The sequence below is a fragment of the Polypterus senegalus genome, chromosome 15 (assembly GCF_016835505.1).
Source record: "Polypterus senegalus isolate Bchr_013 chromosome 15, ASM1683550v1, whole genome shotgun sequence".
NCBI classification, from domain to species: Eukaryota; Metazoa; Chordata; class Cladistia; order Polypteriformes; family Polypteridae; genus Polypterus; species Polypterus senegalus.
The window spans coordinates 80,984,837-81,002,511 of NC_053168.1; the positions used below are offsets into that span (position 1 = coordinate 80,984,837).

Consider the following 17,675-nt stretch of genomic DNA (forward strand, 5'->3'; position numbering starts at 1 on the left):
TTACTTGGATTTCAACCCGTTTTAACATGGGTAGCACAACTAGTACTGTAGGTTTTGATAAATGACATAGCATCTGTGCCTCTACTCACATCTTTATTGACCATTACCTTGCAGAACGTCTCAACCTTGAAGTTTAAGATACGGGTTTACTGTACATGTATAACAGCTGCCTTTTTTTCCCTTCCATAATCATTCAACAGGTCTGCATGAAATCATGAACTGAAAAAGGGAAAGACCAAAAAACTTCAATTACACTGCATTAAAACAAGTAAATTACAAATGCTGTACCTTGTAATTAGATTAGATGCACTTTATTAATCCTAAGGAAAAACTCTGATGCAAACAGCAGCAGAAACTTAAAAACACAAAGATACTGAGTCCTCATACAAAAAATACAATTAATCAGTTGATAAATTAATAGAAAAATACTGTATATTGTGCAGAATTAAAGACTGTAAGTATTTAGTTTGGTGTAATGGGAGGAAGCATTAAATTACCTGTTTGCAGCAGGCAGAAAAGATCCCAAGTGGAGCATCTTAGCACACCATGAAGGAGCGAGCCTCTGGAGGGGATTTCTCAGGATGGCTTCCAATTTTGCCACCATTCTCCTTTAACACAACAACTTCCAATGTATATAAGGTGAACCCTGTGATGGAGCAGGCCTTCCTCATAAGTTTGTTCAGGCGTCCTACACCTTTTGAACTCAAGTTGCTTCCCAGGAGGCCAACAGTGTAGAACAATGTACTGGCAGAACATCTCCAGCAGCCTGCTGCATACATCAAAAGACCCAGCTCTCGTTAGGAAGTACATTCTGCTCTGGCCCTTCTTGTATAGCCCACTGTGTTGTGGTCCAGTCCAATTTGTGGTGTATATGAACCCCCAGGTATTTGTAGCTCTGCACCCATTATATGTCCTCTCCCCTAATGGTGACTGCTCCCAGAGGCTCTGGCATGCTGGATGTCCATCAACAACCAGCAACATCACGCACACAAGACCACATTGACATGGTGAATGTCTTCATCAGAGATAGCCGACAGATTACACTGCCTCCTGTTGCTGCACATTTGCATATCAGCTATGAATCTGCACATGCCATGGTGCATGATGACTTAAAAGTTTGCACAAGATGGCTTACTGATCTGCACAAGGAAACATTCTTCTGTGAATTTCAGTAGGTTTGGTTAGAGGTGTCTGAACTACCCATAAGCCATCACTATCCTGTTGTATAAGGCCAGCTTCTACCTGTTGCAGTTAACATGTAACTTTCAAAATGCCTTTCCTTTTTGATCTATCCTCGTATAGGAGCCTTCACATGGTGTTCCATCTTTCTATGACTAACTAATTTAACTTAACAAGTCATTATAGAAAATGAGTATGTCAAATAGTACTTGGGTGTTGTTCTAGTGCTTTCTTCTACATAAACTTAAATAACCACTTTCTCTACAATACACTGTCATCACTAATGATTTCTGTTAATCTTGTCTTTTACAGTGCTGTTGAAATTAATGTTAAATCATTGCTGTATCTCCAAATTTGTTAATTAAGATTATAATACGTTTTTATGACATATGCTCTTTATTTTCTGTATGCACTGAGGATTTTGAAAGAATTGTTAAAACATACATACAATACCCTCTCAGAAGCCTACTTTTGATTTTTCTTTTTAACTATACCTACAGAATATTTTTTCCATAGTTAATAGAATCAATGCATGTAAGGATTCATAAAAGGATGTGCAGGGTTCCTAACTTACCTCAAGAACAAAGCATTTGAGGCTGAAGAAAATTAACTAAAAATTCATTTATACATGTTGCAAATACTCTAAGTTATGCATTCATGGTTAAATGCCATTACATTTATGGTGTCTTTATACAATCTTTTATGTATGTAACTCGATCAGGAGGACAGGAAGAATGCAGATCCATGCAGTGACTCATTTTTGTTGTTTAATTACAAAAGTAATTTTAGCTCTGAAAATACAAGATACATCAATTAACCGTGTTCTTGATTAAGCCTTTAAGGAATTTACAAAACAATCACACACTGTACAGTTTAGCCTTTAAAAAAATGCATGTGTAAAAAATATGAATAGTAATTTGGAACAAATGAAACACAACATTTGACATATTTTAACAAAATTATTTTTATTAATTTACCTGAACATGTTAATTATATATGGCAACAGACAACATAAAATAGAACATCTAAAATGTATATTACAAGAAAAATCAACTATTCATGGCTGCACTTTTAATCCAATTTATTTATTTAACTGGACTATCAAAGATCACTGAAAAATGTTTACGCAGAAAAATCAATGAAATACCTGTATGCCTTTAAATAAAACTGATAAAAAAGCAAACTGTCAAAATGCAAACCCAAAATGGTTTTACTGTCTGTGTGGGAACAATCTCTCATTCACTTCCGACAGTTTCAAAAGGGTAAAACTGAGGGAAATCGTGTATAACTTTCAGGGCTTCATTGTACAATGACAAATCTGCAAATACAAAACAAGAATAAGAATTACAAATCTAACATAAACTAACTGCAAATTGTAGATTAGAAACAGAAACTTCCATACTGCATATCAAAGACAATTTTAACAATATGAAGGCTTTGTGCCGTGTAGCTGCAAGCCTCCAGAACATTTAACCAAATAGCAGCTCCGTTGGGAGACTGTGAAGAGGACACATCACACTTAGTGGACGAGCTCAACCACTCGCGTTATGTTTTAGCATCAGGGAAATCACACATCTTAAAATGGAATAAACTTTACTAACACTGTGAAGCTTCAAGAATCAGAAGATAAAGCGCTTTATGAGCACAAATGAATATGCGGTGCAAATACTTTAAAGGAGAACGTGTTTTAGAATGTGTTCAGTTTAATTTAGACAGAGGTGTTTCCAAACTTGTATCAAAATTATCTAACTTTTATGCAAAAATGTCACTAATTTTAACTTCTCAAAGCTAAGTTTTTTTTCCCTTGTACTTTGTATACGCTCACATGTAACAAAACAAAATGTATGCAAATTATTATTCAGTGCATTTTTACCAGTATATGTTGAGAAATTAAATTTAAAAATTAAGCATTTCTTTCAGATTTTCAAAACTGCGACACACTGTAAAATAAAAAATAAACAATTATAATAATTACTTACCAAAACTGATTTTGTCTTCTCTGAATGGAACAAATGTATTTGCGAAGATGGTAGCTTTTGTTGTCACTCTTCCTATAACCTCCACTGTTCCACTAAGTTCCTCTTCCAACTAAAACAAATAAAGTGTGTAAAAATAAATTGCATTGTAGCAGGAGGTGGCCCACAGTGCCAAGCTCACTGGCTATCCTACTTGGATTTTGTCAAATAAAAAAGTCAAACACTAAGCGTGTCAAGTACGATTGATTATTATTGTGATTTTTCTGTGTCTTTCAATAGCTGGGCAGTTTGTAAAATCAGCAGGAAGGCGCCACCAGCTAAAAGGCCCTAGGGAGAGCTCTCAATAAACCTGTAATGTTAGTTATTAGGGAGTTTGGGTTGGGAATGTGTCCAGGTATATACTGTGATGAACTGGTTCCCTGTCATTGTTCGATTCCTTCCTTGTACCCAGTGCTACAGGGGTAGACCTCAGCTCTCTATTATCCTAAATTAAATAAGAGATGTAGAAATGGCTGAAAGGATATTTTGTAATAACATCAATTTTCATTATAGTAAAAGATAAAACAAGATGGAAATGCTGCACATTTAACAGAAATAAGATATGATTTAGGATATCCTTTTAAAATAAAATGCAAGCAATATCGTTATCATATTTTTGGATGGAACATGTTCTCTCAGATGTTTTTATTTCAAACTGGTGAGGTGCATAATGGTTGAAACAAAATGTTTTCATTGCCATGTGTATATTTCTGGAATTCATGTCATCTTTGGAGCATATGACTTCCAAATTACTGTAATACCAGGTATATGGAAAGCTCTTAAGCAACTCAGGAATTTCATGGAACTTTTCTGCCTAATCCAATATCAATGAAGAAAAACAAAAAAATAAACTAAATGATTACATTATATTTTATGAAGCTAAATTAGTTTGGAGAGGGATATGTATACATCAACAAAAGAAGTGGTAGAAATACTTGCAAAGGCTGCCATTTTGAAATCTATGCAGCTGCAAGGTTAATCCTGTCTCATTTTCTTTAAGGAATGAGAGTTATGATGGTTAAAATAGAACCCGATTAGCCCACAGTTTCTGGACAAGCTCCTTTAAAAAACAATGTGGACCTGCCATAATGTCTGAAAGCTTCCCAATGAAAAAGGTGGAGGCTACTACAAAATCAGTCAGGTAATTTAAGATTTGATGATAAATACAGTAACGTGTATTAAAGATTTTACTTCGTCATTTGTCTTTTTTATTAGGGTGGCCAAATAAATGTGCAATGTTTGCCTTTTTTGGGATAAAAAAACATGCAAACTTTAAATTAATATTATGCATAGATGTGCATATGTACAAACACACATAGTACTGTATAGAGTATATACTGTATGAACTGTATATGATTATACAGTACTTGTTCAATTAATTAAAATTATTTAAATAATATTCTCAAAGTGCATATTATGGACCTTTGTGGCTACTTCTCAAGATCTTAAACATGCACCCATGTTATCATCCTGTAATCTCTAATTACCAAAAAAAGGTTGAAGAAAAAAAAAAAAATCTGATGTTTCTCCATATTTACAACAAATATCTATAATCTAATCTCCAATTAGCTTACCAAAATATATGCAAGATGCATTACCACTGAAGTTTATCTTAATGTGTATTAATGGCATATCTATTACGATAATCTACCGTCACACTGTATATACAGGTTGCAGCAAAATTCTTACTAGTTGCTGTGACTACTACATTTCAGATGTTTGAACTTTCAAAACCCTAAGCATGAGCTTATGGTTAAAGTGAAAATTCATAAAATCCTCAATGTGTAAGCTAAATGACTGAGAATCTCTGAGCGGTTGTTTCAGGTCATTTGCACTTTAAATGCTAGAAAATGAATAGCTGGAAGTTATTCAGTTCTAAAGACTAGTGCAAGTTTACAAAAAATTTCATAACCACTGGACTAATTGTTTGAGTTGCAATGTGAGCATCTAGAATTTTTTTTTTTTTTACCACAGATGTACCAATACATGAACACACATCTTCAAAACATTTTCTAGAAATACAAAAACATGTTGTTCTGTTGAAACGTGTTTTTTCATGCATACAATACTGCTTTCAAATATGAAATATAGAAAAATAAAAATCTCAGTGTAAACTAAATATGCAGGTTTACAAATAAAATGTAAACTAAACAAAGCAGTTTTGTCGGCTAAAATTAATCTGCTTTTAGTCACTTTCCATTTACTGCTAGCAAAATTAATGGAGACGGCATGCTTATAAAAAGTGAAAAAATCAAGACAAACCAAAAAGGGGCAAAAATAACACTGAAGTTCAGTGTGTCTGCTTCTGAAAATAATTCAAACTAATCTGCCCATAGGTCTGTTTGATCTCTCACAGGGTCTTAAAAACAACCCGTTTGATGTGACGGAATATGTGGTGGACAAAGAACATTAGCCAAGTTTTACTTTCACCTTGAATCAAGGATAGGCATAGTGGTCAGGCACTTTTTCCATAGATATCCTTCCATTCCATAAAATAATCAAGACATTAGGTAAGTAAGGGTTTTATGACTACAGACAGCTGTTTAGAAAGACTTTAAAGGACAGTTGAAATAAATCTGCACAATGAAAGTAAAATAAAATCAAGAATATGTTAATATTTTCTTATGAGATTCTGTATGACTTGAGGCATAATGTGCATGGTACATTAAGATAATACAGTCCCTTGTGATGCCTGCCAATAGAAAGGGATTACTGTACATCTTAGCAACTTTGCTTTAAAGAGATTTCCATAGCCCGCTCTAGGGAGCAATTAATCTGAGATTTTGCAACTGCAGAATTAACAGCCAAAGAGAAAATAAAGTTTAAGCATCATAACATTCGCAAACACAATACATGTGCCTCATGACAAACACAGTACTCATTCTTTGTGCATGAGTTCTTACATGGAATAAGTGGAAACCTCAAATGACAAAACTTGATTGTTACAAAAAAAAAAAAAGAAAAAAAAGAAATGTTGGCACAAATAAAAACAATATTAAAAGAAGTCCAGCACTTGCAACTAACTGAACCCCAATATAAAATATATCATTTTTTTATTAACTGTAGTTTAATATCTGCATGCCTGTTAGATGCAATAATTCAAAATTAACATTTTTAATGGACACATTTTTAGATTTAGAACTTACTGGTTCGCTTAGTTCTATGGATGCATTCTTTCCTTCTCCATCTGACAAAATGAAAGATAAGCCAGATGGATGAATCTAAACAAAAAGAAATAATGGTTAAAATACTGCTATAAATAATACCATTAATATATTTTTTGCTGTGCTTAGTGATTAATAACAAGAAATGAAGAGCATAAAAGATTCATTACACATGAAAAGTGGCATTGGCATTAATACATACAGTTTTTTAAATTAAAAAAATGTAATTTCTAAACATGTCTGACCGCAGAATTTTTTTAACTGATTTCTGATAATACGTAGTAAATCAGACAAATACAAGCACTTTAAACACGTGTTGTTAAATAAATGTCTGGACCTGCACACAAGTAGAAAAACAAATAGCAAAATACTTAGAGCACAACTACTGAATGGTTAACCTTTATTGGTAGAGTCTGAAATGCTGCATTTAACACGTAGAGGCTCTATCGAACCCTCAGAATTAAAACTACTCAGTAGGAGAGTGTGGACAGTTTTATTTACGTCAGTATCCAGAAGACCAGACCTGATCCAAGCACATCAAAAACTTGGTGAAGAAGGCATGGCAATGTCTTTAGCACCTCAGGAAATTTAGGCTGCCATCCCAGTTGTAAAAGAATTTCTGTAAATCCATAATCAAAAGATTTACCTCCTGGTTTGGAAACAGCACACAGCAGGACCACAAGGCTCTGTAGAGAGGAATGTGGTTAGCTGAACGCATCAATGGGTGGTTCACACTCCAAACTTTAGGACAATCTATACAAAGCAATGTCAGACCAGGGCAAGGAAAATGATCAGAGATACCAGCCATCCCAACAACAGCCTCTTCTCTGTGATGCAATCAGGGAAACAATATTGCTGCCTGTATTGGGTAACACAATGCCCTATCGCTGATTGTCTTATACCAAGTTATTTAAGTTAACATTTATTTATTACTAGACGGTTAGCCCCCTGCTCACTTCGCACGCCCACCCCTTACCCCGCTATGCTCCAGCCACTTTGTGTCTCTGCCGCTGTCGTTGTCAATTGGGCTGAACGCACACTGCTGTCTTTCTGCTGCTGCTGACGACATGCATGTTCCGTTTGTCGTGCTGTGTGTAGATCATTTAAAAGCCTGTACAACAGCTGTCCTTTTATCTCACTGCCTTGTCTCACATGATATTAAAGTGTCTCTTGTGGGACATCAAATTGTCTTCCAAAAAGATCACGTATCCCCTCCTTCCAAGATTTTTTTTATAATAGAGAGATTTACTTATTAAATATATTCATTTCAATACAATGAATACTACTGAAGTTATTCAACAAATATTTTTATTGATATTTAGAAGTATGTTATTGTTTATTGACATTTTATATCCATTTTTAATGCACTCTTGGGAGTTTAGCAACTAAGCATGTCAGTAAATACTGTACTGCGTGTAAAACTGTATGTGACAGACATAACTTAATTTGATTTGAATAACTTCCTCAACACTATCACCAACCATGTTTGGGAACATCAGCAATTTTATAGAGCTATTTAATGCATCCTGTTTTTATACAAAATTAAAATATACTTTTTCAAGAAAGGCTCAATTATAATCTATCAAAAAAGATCACTAAACTTTAAAGACAGAATGCACAAGGGTAGGTGCGCACACACTTTCACTGTACTAATCAGATAGCTCCTGAATTTACAAACATTTTCACTCACTCTTTGGCTCAATGCAAAATCCTTGCCTGTTTCAAATAATGCACAATCATCCCTATTCCTAAGAAGCAAAATACTTAGTCTAAATGATTATATGCCTGTAGCACTGACCTCTGTAATAATAGTCATTTAAATGTCTAATTCTTCAGGATCTAAAATCTGTCACAAATTCTTTCCTGGACTCACTAGAGTTTTCTTACCATGCAGCAGGTCAGTTAAGGGTACAGTGAACATGGCTCTCCATTACATCTTGCAGCATTTAGACTCTTTTTAGCTTTTTATTTCAGGATCTTATTTGTGGATTTCTTTTCTGCATTTAATATAATCATACCAGAGCTTCTCCATAATAAACTTCTCAGGATAAATGTGGACTATGCCATATATCTCTAGACTCTAGGGCCATTTTTTTCTCCCTAAATAATAAAAAACATCATTTAAAAACTGCATTTTGTGTTTACTTGTGTTATATTTGACTAATGGTTAAATGTGTTTGATGATCAGAAACATTTTGTGTGAAAAACAATGCAAAAGAATAAGAAATCAGGAAGGGGGCAAATAGTTTTTCACACCACTGTATATATACACACATATACATACACACACGTGTATATATATATATATATATATATATATATATATATATATATATATATATATATATATATATATATATATATATATATATATATATACACACACACACACACACACATATATACACATACATACATACATACATATACACACACACACGTATACATACATACAGTGGGTACGGAAAGTATTCAGACCCCCTTCAATTTTTCACTCTTTGTTATATTGCAGCCATTTGCTAAAATCATTTAAATTAATTTTTTCCCTCATTAATGTACACACAGCACCCCATATTGACAGACAAAAAAAGAATTTTTGAAATTGTTGCAGATTTATTAAAAAAGAAAAACTGAAATATCACATGGTCCTAAGTATTCAGACCCATTGCTGTGACACTCATATTTAACTCAGGTGCTTTCCATTTCTTCTGATCATCCTTGAGATCACCTTCATTTAAGTCCAGCTGTGTATGATTATACTTATAGGACTTGATTAGAAAAGCCACACACCTGTCTATATAAGACCTTACAGCTCACAATGCATGTCAGAGCAAATGAGAATCATGAGGTCAAAGAACTGCCTGAAGAGCTCAGAGACAGAATTGTGGCAAGGCACAGATCTGGCCAAGGTTACAAAAAAAAATTCTGCTGCACTTAAGGTTCCCAAGAGCACAGTGGCCTCCATAATCCTTAAATGGAAGATGTTTGTGACGACCAGAACCCTTCCTAGAGCTGGCCATCCGGCCAAGCTGAGCTACCAGGGGAGAAGAGCCTTGGTGAGAGAGGTAAAGAAGAACCCAAAGATCACTTTGGCTGAGCTCCAGAGATGCAGAGATGGGAGAAAGTTGTAGAAAGTCAACCATCACTGCAGCCCTCCACCAGTCAGGGCTTTATGGCAGAGTGGCCTGTCAGAAGCTTCTCCTCAGTGCAAGACACATGACAGCCCGCATGGAGTTTGCTAAAAGACACCTGAAGGACTCTGAGATGGTGAGAAATAAGATTCTCTGGTCTGATGAGACCAAGATAGAACTTTTTGGCCTTAATTCTAACCGGTATGTGTGGAGACAACCAGGCACTGCTCCATCACTTGTCCAATACAGTCCCCACAGTGAAGCATGGCGGTGGCAGCATCATGCTGTGGGGGTGTTTTTCAGCTGCAGGGACATGACGACTGGTTGCAATCGAGGGAAAGATGAATGTGTCCAAGTTCAAGGATATCCTGGACAAAAACATTCTCCAGAGTGCTAAGGACCTCAGACTGGGCCGAAGGTTTACCTTCCAACAAGACAACGACCCTAAGCCCACAGGTAAAATAACGAAGGAGTGGCTTCACAACAACTCTGTGACTGTTCTTGAATGGCCCAGCCAGAGCCCTGATTTAAACCCAATTGAGCATCTCTGAGAGACCTAAAATGGCTGTCCACCAACGTTTACCATCCAACCTGACAGAACTGGAGAGGATCTGCAAGGAGGAATGGCAGAGGATCACCAAATCCAGGTGTGAAAAACTTGTTGCATCTTTCCCAAAAGACTCATGGCTGTATTAGCTCAAAAGGGTGCTTCTACTAAATACTGAGCAAAGGGTCTGAATACTTAGGACCATGTGACATTTCAGTTTTTCTTTTTTAATAAATCTGCAACAATTTCAAAAATTATTTTTTTTGTCTGTCAATATGCGGTGCTGTGTGTACATTGAGGGAAAAAATTAATTTAAATGATTTTAGCAAATGGCTGCAATATAACAGACTGAAAAATTGAAGGGGCTCTGAATACTTTCCGTACCCACTGTATATAAACACAAATATTTCAGTGTATATATAGATATATATACATTATGTGCAAAATATATATGCATTTGTGCTATATACATTTTTTTTACTACTGAATACAGTGATATGATGGTGTCATGCATTGCATATAGTGTTGTTTAATGCTATTTACATTGTTATGTATATAGATTTAACATCAAGAGAAATTCCTACTATTTATGTCATCTATCATTAAACCTCAAGTTCACCTTGAATGTGCCATACTTATTTCCAAATATGAAAAGGTCTGCCTAAAATGCTTCAAGATTTTACCTACTAATGGTATTGTAAAGACCATTAAAATTTTGACTATGAACAAGTGAGGATAGCCATTAGAAAACTCCAATCTACACAAAAACCTGAGAAACTATATCTCAGATGGCCTATTATACAGTGGTGTGAAAAACTATTTGCCCCCTTCCTGATTTCTTATTCTTTTGCATGTTTGTCACACAAAATGCTTCTGATCATCAAACACATTTAACCATTAGTCAAATATAACACAAGTAAACACAAAATGCAGTTTTTATTATTTAGGAAGAAGAAAAATACAAACCTACATAACCTAAATGTGGTGTATCACACCTGAGTTCAATTTCCATAGCCACCCCAGGCCTGATTACTGCCACACCTGTTTCAATCAAGAAATCACTTAAATAGGAGCTGCCTGACACAGAGAAGTAGACCAAAAGCACCTCAAAAGCTAGACATCATGCCAAGATCCAAAGAAATTCAGGAACAAATGAGAACAGAAGTAATTGAGATCTATCAGTCTGGTAAAGGTTATAAAGCCATTTCTAAAGCTTTGGGAATCCAGCGAACCACAGTGAGAGCCATTATCCACAAATGGCAAAAACATGGAACAGTGGTGAACCTTCCCAGGAGTGGCCGGCCGACCAAAATTACCCCAAGAGCGCAGAGACGACTCATCCGAGAGGTCACAAAAGACCCCAGGACAACGTCTAAAGAACTGCAGGCCTCACTTGCCTCAATTAAGGTCAGTGTTCACGACTCCACCATAAGAAAGAGACTGGGCAAAAACGACCTGCATGGCAGATTTCCAAGACGCAAACCACTGTTATGCAAAAAGAACATTAGGGCTCGTCTCAATTTTGCTAAGAAACATCTCAATGATTGCCAAGACTGTTGGGAAAATACCTTGTGGACTGATGAGACAAAAGTTGAACTTTTTGGAAGGCAAATGTCCCGTTACATCTGGCGTAAAAGGAACACAGCATTTCAGAAAAGAACATCATACCAACAGTAAAATATGGTGGTGGTAGTGTGATGGTCTGGGGTTGTTTTGCTGCTTCAGGACCTGGAAGGCTTGCTGTGTTAGATGGAACCATGAATTCTACTGTCTACCAAAAAATCCTGAAGGAGAATGTCTGGCAATCTGTTCGTCAACTCAAGCTGAAGCGATCTTGGGTGCTGCAACAGGACAATGACCCCAAAACACACCAGCAAATCCACCTCTGAATGGCTAAAGAAAAACAAAATGAAGACTTTGGAGTGGCCTAGTCAAAGTCCTGACCTGAATCTAATTGAGATGCTATGGCATGACCTTAAAAAGGCGGTTCATGCTAGAAAACCCTCAAATAAAGCTGAATTACAACAATTCTGCAAAGATGAGTGGGCCAAAATTCCTTCAGAGCGCTATAAAAGACTTATTGCAAGTTATCGCAAATGCTTGATTGCAGTTATTGCTGCTAAGTGTGGCCCAACCAGTTATTAGGTTCAGGGGGCAATTACTTTTTCACACAGGGCCATGTAGGTTTGGATTTTTTTTTTCTCCCTAAATAATAAAAACCATCATTTAAAAACTGCATTTTGTGTTTACGTGTGTTATATTTGACTAATGGTTAAATGTGTTTGATGATCAGAAACATTTTGTGTGACAAACATGCAAAAGAATAAGAAATCAGGAAGGGGGCAAACAGTTTTCACACCACTGTAGATACAGATAAGTAAGTCTGCCTGACCCACACCATGCTTTGTAGTTAATTTTGTGCACATCCTGTATTTTCATTGCTCCTGTTGTACTAACCGTATAGATACCAGTGTGATTTGTATTGGCTAGATGTTTGTTTTCTACCATTCTATTTATCTAAATATAAAACATTATGAGGTTGTGTGTGTAGAGTCACCTATTCTACTTCCTCTCCAATGTTGACTGTGTCCCCATACATAGATGTAACACAATCATCAAGTTTACCAAGAACACCACAATAGTAGGCCTCATCAGTAACAATGATGAGTCTGCCTAGACAGAAGAGGTCCAGCATCTAATAACATGGTGTTCCAACAATAACCAGGACTTGAATATTACGAGAACCAAGAAGCTCATCATGGACTACAAGAAGTTCAAAACGGTTGTGGGCACACCCCCACCTTCAAAAACCAGACTGAGGTTCAGCATGTCTCCAGCTTTTAGTTCCTGAGTGTTCACATTTCTGAGGATCTTTCATGGCCCCTCAACACCTCTGTCAGGGTCAAGAAAGTATAGAAGAGTCTATAATTTCTGAGGCAGCTGAGTAAAGTCCAACTTTCTTGTCCGATTCTAGTGAACCTCTACCACTGCACTACTAAAAGCATTCTGATGAACTGTATTACAGTACAGTATGATAACTGTATGCTCTCAGAAAGGCTCTGCAGCAGGTGGTGAAAACTGTCCAGAACTTCACTGGTGCCCTGTTACCTGCCATTAAAAACTTCCAGTGCAAACTGCTCCTTGCATCACTGGGGACCACCTCACCCCAGCCAAGGTCTGTCTACCCTTTTACCTTCTAGGAGACAGTACAGGAGTCTACGTGCCAGCACCAGCAGGCTCTGGAACAGCTTCAACCCTGCAGCAGTCACCCTGCTTAACTCAACCCTTTACATGTATACCCTAGGACTATGTATCTACTGCAGGTCTATCACATTTGCATTACAGTCTTTAACTATTGATACCACAGAACTATCTGGACTCTGCTGTACTTGTAACTGTACAGTTACCTGCTCCTTAACTGTTTCTATGATTTAAACCGTTTTCATAGATTTCTGTACTTATCCTATTCTAGCCATACAGTACTTACTGTATACAGTACACTGCCCATATTGTATTTGAGCTTTCACTATTCGCTCTGTACATACTTTTGGCTTTCTCTAATCTGTGCAAACCCTCAAGGCTACATTTATTTATATTCATTCTACTACTTGAAATTAATTTCTAGTTGGATGCAAAACTTAATTTCGTTGTCATGGTATTTGCGCTGTGTTTAATGACAATAAGGCTGAATAGAAATCTAATCTTAGTAGAGAAACTTTTTCATTGCAATCTTTTGAGCTTTTGTACATTCCAACAGATACAAAAATCAGCGTTAAAACATTTAAACGATTCTCGCGGTTTGAATTAGAAATTCCAATCTCTGATCTAATTCGATTTTGACCGATGCAAAAATAATTCCTGGTAGTACTGGGCGAATAGTACACTTATCACGGAACGGGAGTGACAGACTCTAATACACATACCCTTAGTGTTACCGTTTTGATTCAACAATTAACTTAAACGTTTTTAGTTGAAAACTCCACACATACGATGCCCTGGTGAAATAATGATCCAATAGAGATTTCCGCTGTGATACTTTCATTAATTATCATACAGATTAAACTGGACTTGTTAAACATGAGCACAAGCAGATGCTGAACTTACCTTCTCCACATGTCCTACGAAACATATAGGCTTATTGATATACTGAGATAACATGCTAGAATTGATGCGGGCTCTCGGTACTTCAAAAACGGTATCTGCCATGCTTTATTTAAAGTACAAAAAAAAAATCACACAAAACTGATCAAAACGACCAGCAGTACTACACAGCTCGGCTTTGAAGGAACGCGGGAATGCAAAATCATAAGCTCAACCCCCAACCTCGACTTTTCGCGCATTTACGTCGGAGCACCACACTACACAATCGTCAGGGAAACTACCTAACTAAAAATAAGGTTCCGCATTTGTATTCGGTGTCCATCGCGTTAAACCAGCAATTATTTTTATAAATGTTTTTGTATACACAGATATACATTTAATATAGTGCGATATTTATTAATTATAAAATAACTTAACAGTTATTATTAATTAAAATGTACAATGATAACATGTTAATTTACCTCGGTTTTGAGTGAAAAATACATTTAAATGAAAGCTTACAAGATACCTTCTTTCTTGTGTCTGCATTTATCTAAGGGGTAGATTTAAATAAAAAGCCAATACCGTTGATTGTGTAGATCGTTCTAATATTCTAATTATTCATCCAATTAATTTTTTAAATAAGTCTCGCCTCACTATTGGTTATACATATGAGACAATGACATAAGGCACCTAGAAGTACACATTTTTAGAGTATTGACTACTTTGTAGACTGTCCCTAACTTCTGTTGCGTGTGAGTTGTCGCGTGACTTGCCCGTGACATGCCGTAGATCGTATTGTAAACAGTGTAGTTACTCCAGGAAGAGTGCGGTTATGTGTTTCGCTCAAGTGTATATTTGTATGCCGTTGTGATTATAGTCTTTGATTGTTAACGGTTAACAACTTTAACAAATTATCCTCGTCTCTTCAGAATACTTTATTGCAGTTTATGAATGCACTTACAGTACTTTTTAATAATTAGTTAATCGAGGCGAGGAAGATTTGTTTATTTCTCGTCGACGTGACGCTCGATTACAAAATCAAAAGTATCTACTAGAGTGGACGCCGGCGCCTCGGGCATTGACGATACAGCATACATCAAATGTATGTTTTTGTGTATTTTTATATGTATAAAACTGGCACTGTATTGTTTTTTTCCCAAACATCCCAACCATTGGAAATTTGCGAAATGACTGAACAAGTGAAATTACAGTTGATAGTTTAATGTTGGACTCATTACCGTATAGGCATACCAAACATTTATTATAAGATTTTTGTTTTTAAAAATTTAAGAGGTAACAATGAAAATTGAATTGTGATACATTAAAGTTTACTGTACTTTTGTGCCGTGTTTCATTTAAATCTATTTCTATATGTTCATTTCATGTATTGTCTTGGTACCATATGGGTTAAAAAACAATTTTGCTCACGAACTATTGTAACCATCTCTTTGTGGCACGCCTGCCATTTGGCTTCAAACAATTTTTCTGTCATATAAATGCTGGGTAAGTTTTATTTGTATAGAGTCAACAAACGTTGAACGTGGCAGTTAACCCTAAGGATCAGTAGAAAGGGAAAAAACGTTTAATTGTGTCGATTGCTGTTTTTTTGTTAGACGGTGTAGAAGGGCCAGCCCCTTTGTTGTTCATGATTATATTGCATTTCATTTCTACAAAAAATATATACTTTGTTCTTGATTAAAGCAGATGCTGATTTAGGCGCAGTTTGCCAGCAGTTCTCGGGACAAGGAAGAAGTTCTCTGTATTTTGACAGTGAATTGCCGGACATGCCTGAAGCTTGGGGTTTTTATTCTTAGTCAATGCATGGGATGGTTTACTCTTAAGAGCCAAAGATAAAAATTGTCAGGTGAGGAGCAGAATATCAATATGTATATATTATTTTTATTTTTACCAGTATAAAGACACCAGCTTTTGTACGTATGCAGTGTTTTGTGCACACTATTAGATGATGTTTGTTAATTAACATTTGATTGCTTTTCATTCAATTGTTATTTTAGTTTAGTAACAATATATTATATATAATAACAATATATTTGATGTCGTCAGTTGAAGATTAATGGATAAATATGCTGTTAGAAAAAATACTGTTTAAAAGATGAGTATTTATACTCGTGTACAGATTGAATAGAAAATATGAGAATTATAAAAAGGGTTGTTTGTTTTGTATTCAGAATTGTTTTCTGAAAGATGTAGTGCAAAGTTTTTGTTTGATGACAGATGTTCCACTGTCTATTCTGCTGAGTGTTACTTTTTACAAGAACTTTTCCTATCAAAAATGAACATTTTCAATTTTATTGATTTTGCTATGTAGATGAGTATATTTTCTATAGTTGCATATACATCTTTTTGCTCTTAATAAAGTATGTGCCATATGGTGTAACACCACAGCCTTTCATTTATACTTTTGAAACACTTACACATTATATGCATTGTATGCATTTTAGTTTTATTAAGAAAGAAATTCAACACAGTAAAGTACTCTGAGCGTATAAATGAAGTTTTTTTTTTTTTTTCAAATATATTTTTACTTGCAAAGTATATAGCTGTTTGTTTTTGTTATGGAAAACTGTAGATTCCTGGCCTGACCTTTTCAAGGAAGTTTTTCATTAAAATATGTGTTGCAGAAAATTGCTAAATTAAAATCAAAATAAGTTTCAAGTTGCTGAAAATAAAAGTGATGTGAACATTAGATTTACTGGGTCAGTAACAGAACACGACGTGGATGACTTAAAAGGTTATTCAGTCTAAAGTAATCATTATCAAATCCACTAACAACTAATGAACACAGAAAGTTGACAGATATCCTATTGATTGCACAAATATAGTAAGACATAGCATGTTTTATATTTAAAATATCATGTTCTGTTTTCCCAAATATGTGGTTTACAAATTTCTCTTTTAGATGGAATTCTAATTAAATTAGTATTACTTAGGATAGAAAGTTGCTTCTAAATATTTGGAATAAAAAATAATATAGAATGTAATAAGGTAAATTGGTTTAATTTGTAATTTATAGGTATTATTTATACATTATTAATATAGTAAATATTTTTTATCATGTTACTGTTGTTAAAAATGAAGGATTCTTGTGTTTCTAGTACAATCTGTGTATGCTGAATATTTGGTTCTCATTTTGCCTTTAAAATCTGCAAATCAAACAGGTTAATGCTGCTGTGTAGGAAAAAGTTAATCTTATTTGTTCATATTGTTAATCATATATAGGTTTTTGCCAATTAAAAATTGGGCATTATTGTATTTAAAGCAGGTTTCTTGGAAAAATTATATTTCTTTTTAATTCTGAATATTTAGTTTAATGGGACAGCAATGTGTTGTATTTAGCCATGTTTGTAGGCACATCAGGGGTGTCAGTACAATGAATAATTCTCTAACTTGTTTAGATGCCTTATTGAAAATGTATATGTGCTTGCATTTTTATAGGACAAATGTGGTGACTTCAATGAAACATTAAATACCAGTGTATAATGATATGATGTACTATAATAATTAAACTTTTATTAATATACACTTTAATTGCAAA

The 17,675-nt window shown here is 35.2% G+C and overlaps 2 protein-coding genes across 4 annotated transcripts in view; one reads left to right on the plus strand and one right to left on the minus strand.

Moving 5' to 3' along the window:
• Nucleotides 1-2,353: 2,353 nt before the first annotated feature.
• rpa3 (replication protein A3) lies at nt 2,354-14,413 on the minus strand. The gene is made up of 4 exons (XM_039736675.1): nt 14,141-14,413; nt 6,341-6,415; nt 3,159-3,267; nt 2,354-2,497 (listed from the first exon to the last, which is right to left on the minus strand). The coding sequence occupies exons 1-4, from the start codon at nt 14,240-14,242 to the stop codon at nt 2,415-2,417; spliced, it is 369 nt and encodes a 122-aa protein (XP_039592609.1). The 5' UTR covers nt 14,243-14,413; the 3' UTR covers nt 2,354-2,414.
• A 497-nt stretch (nt 14,414-14,910) lies between these two features.
• The window catches only part of umad1 (UBAP1-MVB12-associated (UMA) domain containing 1), a 42,524-nt gene continuing 39,759 nt past the window's right edge, over nt 14,911-17,675 (plus strand). The window contains exons 1-2 of one of the 3 annotated variants that reach the window (XM_039736677.1): nt 14,911-15,221; nt 15,821-15,983. The gene's annotated coding sequence lies outside the window, so the exon portion shown is untranslated. The remainder of the gene's footprint in view (nt 15,222-15,820; nt 15,984-17,675) is intronic. The other 2 variants (XM_039736676.1, XM_039736678.1) reach the window with 2 other exon arrangements.

Excerpts from the sequence above, each read along its gene's own strand:
- rpa3 (XM_039736675.1), bottom strand. The coding sequence starts at position 14,242 with ATGGCAGATACCGTTTTTGAAGTACCGAGAGCCCGCATCAATTCTAGC. Across the intron at positions 3,268-6,340 it reads CCATAGAACTAAGCGAACCA|TTGGAAGAGGAACTTAGTGG; the intron begins GTAAGTTCTAAA and ends TATTTGTTTTAG. Across the intron at positions 2,498-3,158 it reads AGAAGACAAAATCAGTTTTG|ATTTGTCATTGTACAATGAA; the intron begins GTAAGTAATTAT and ends TTGTATTTGCAG.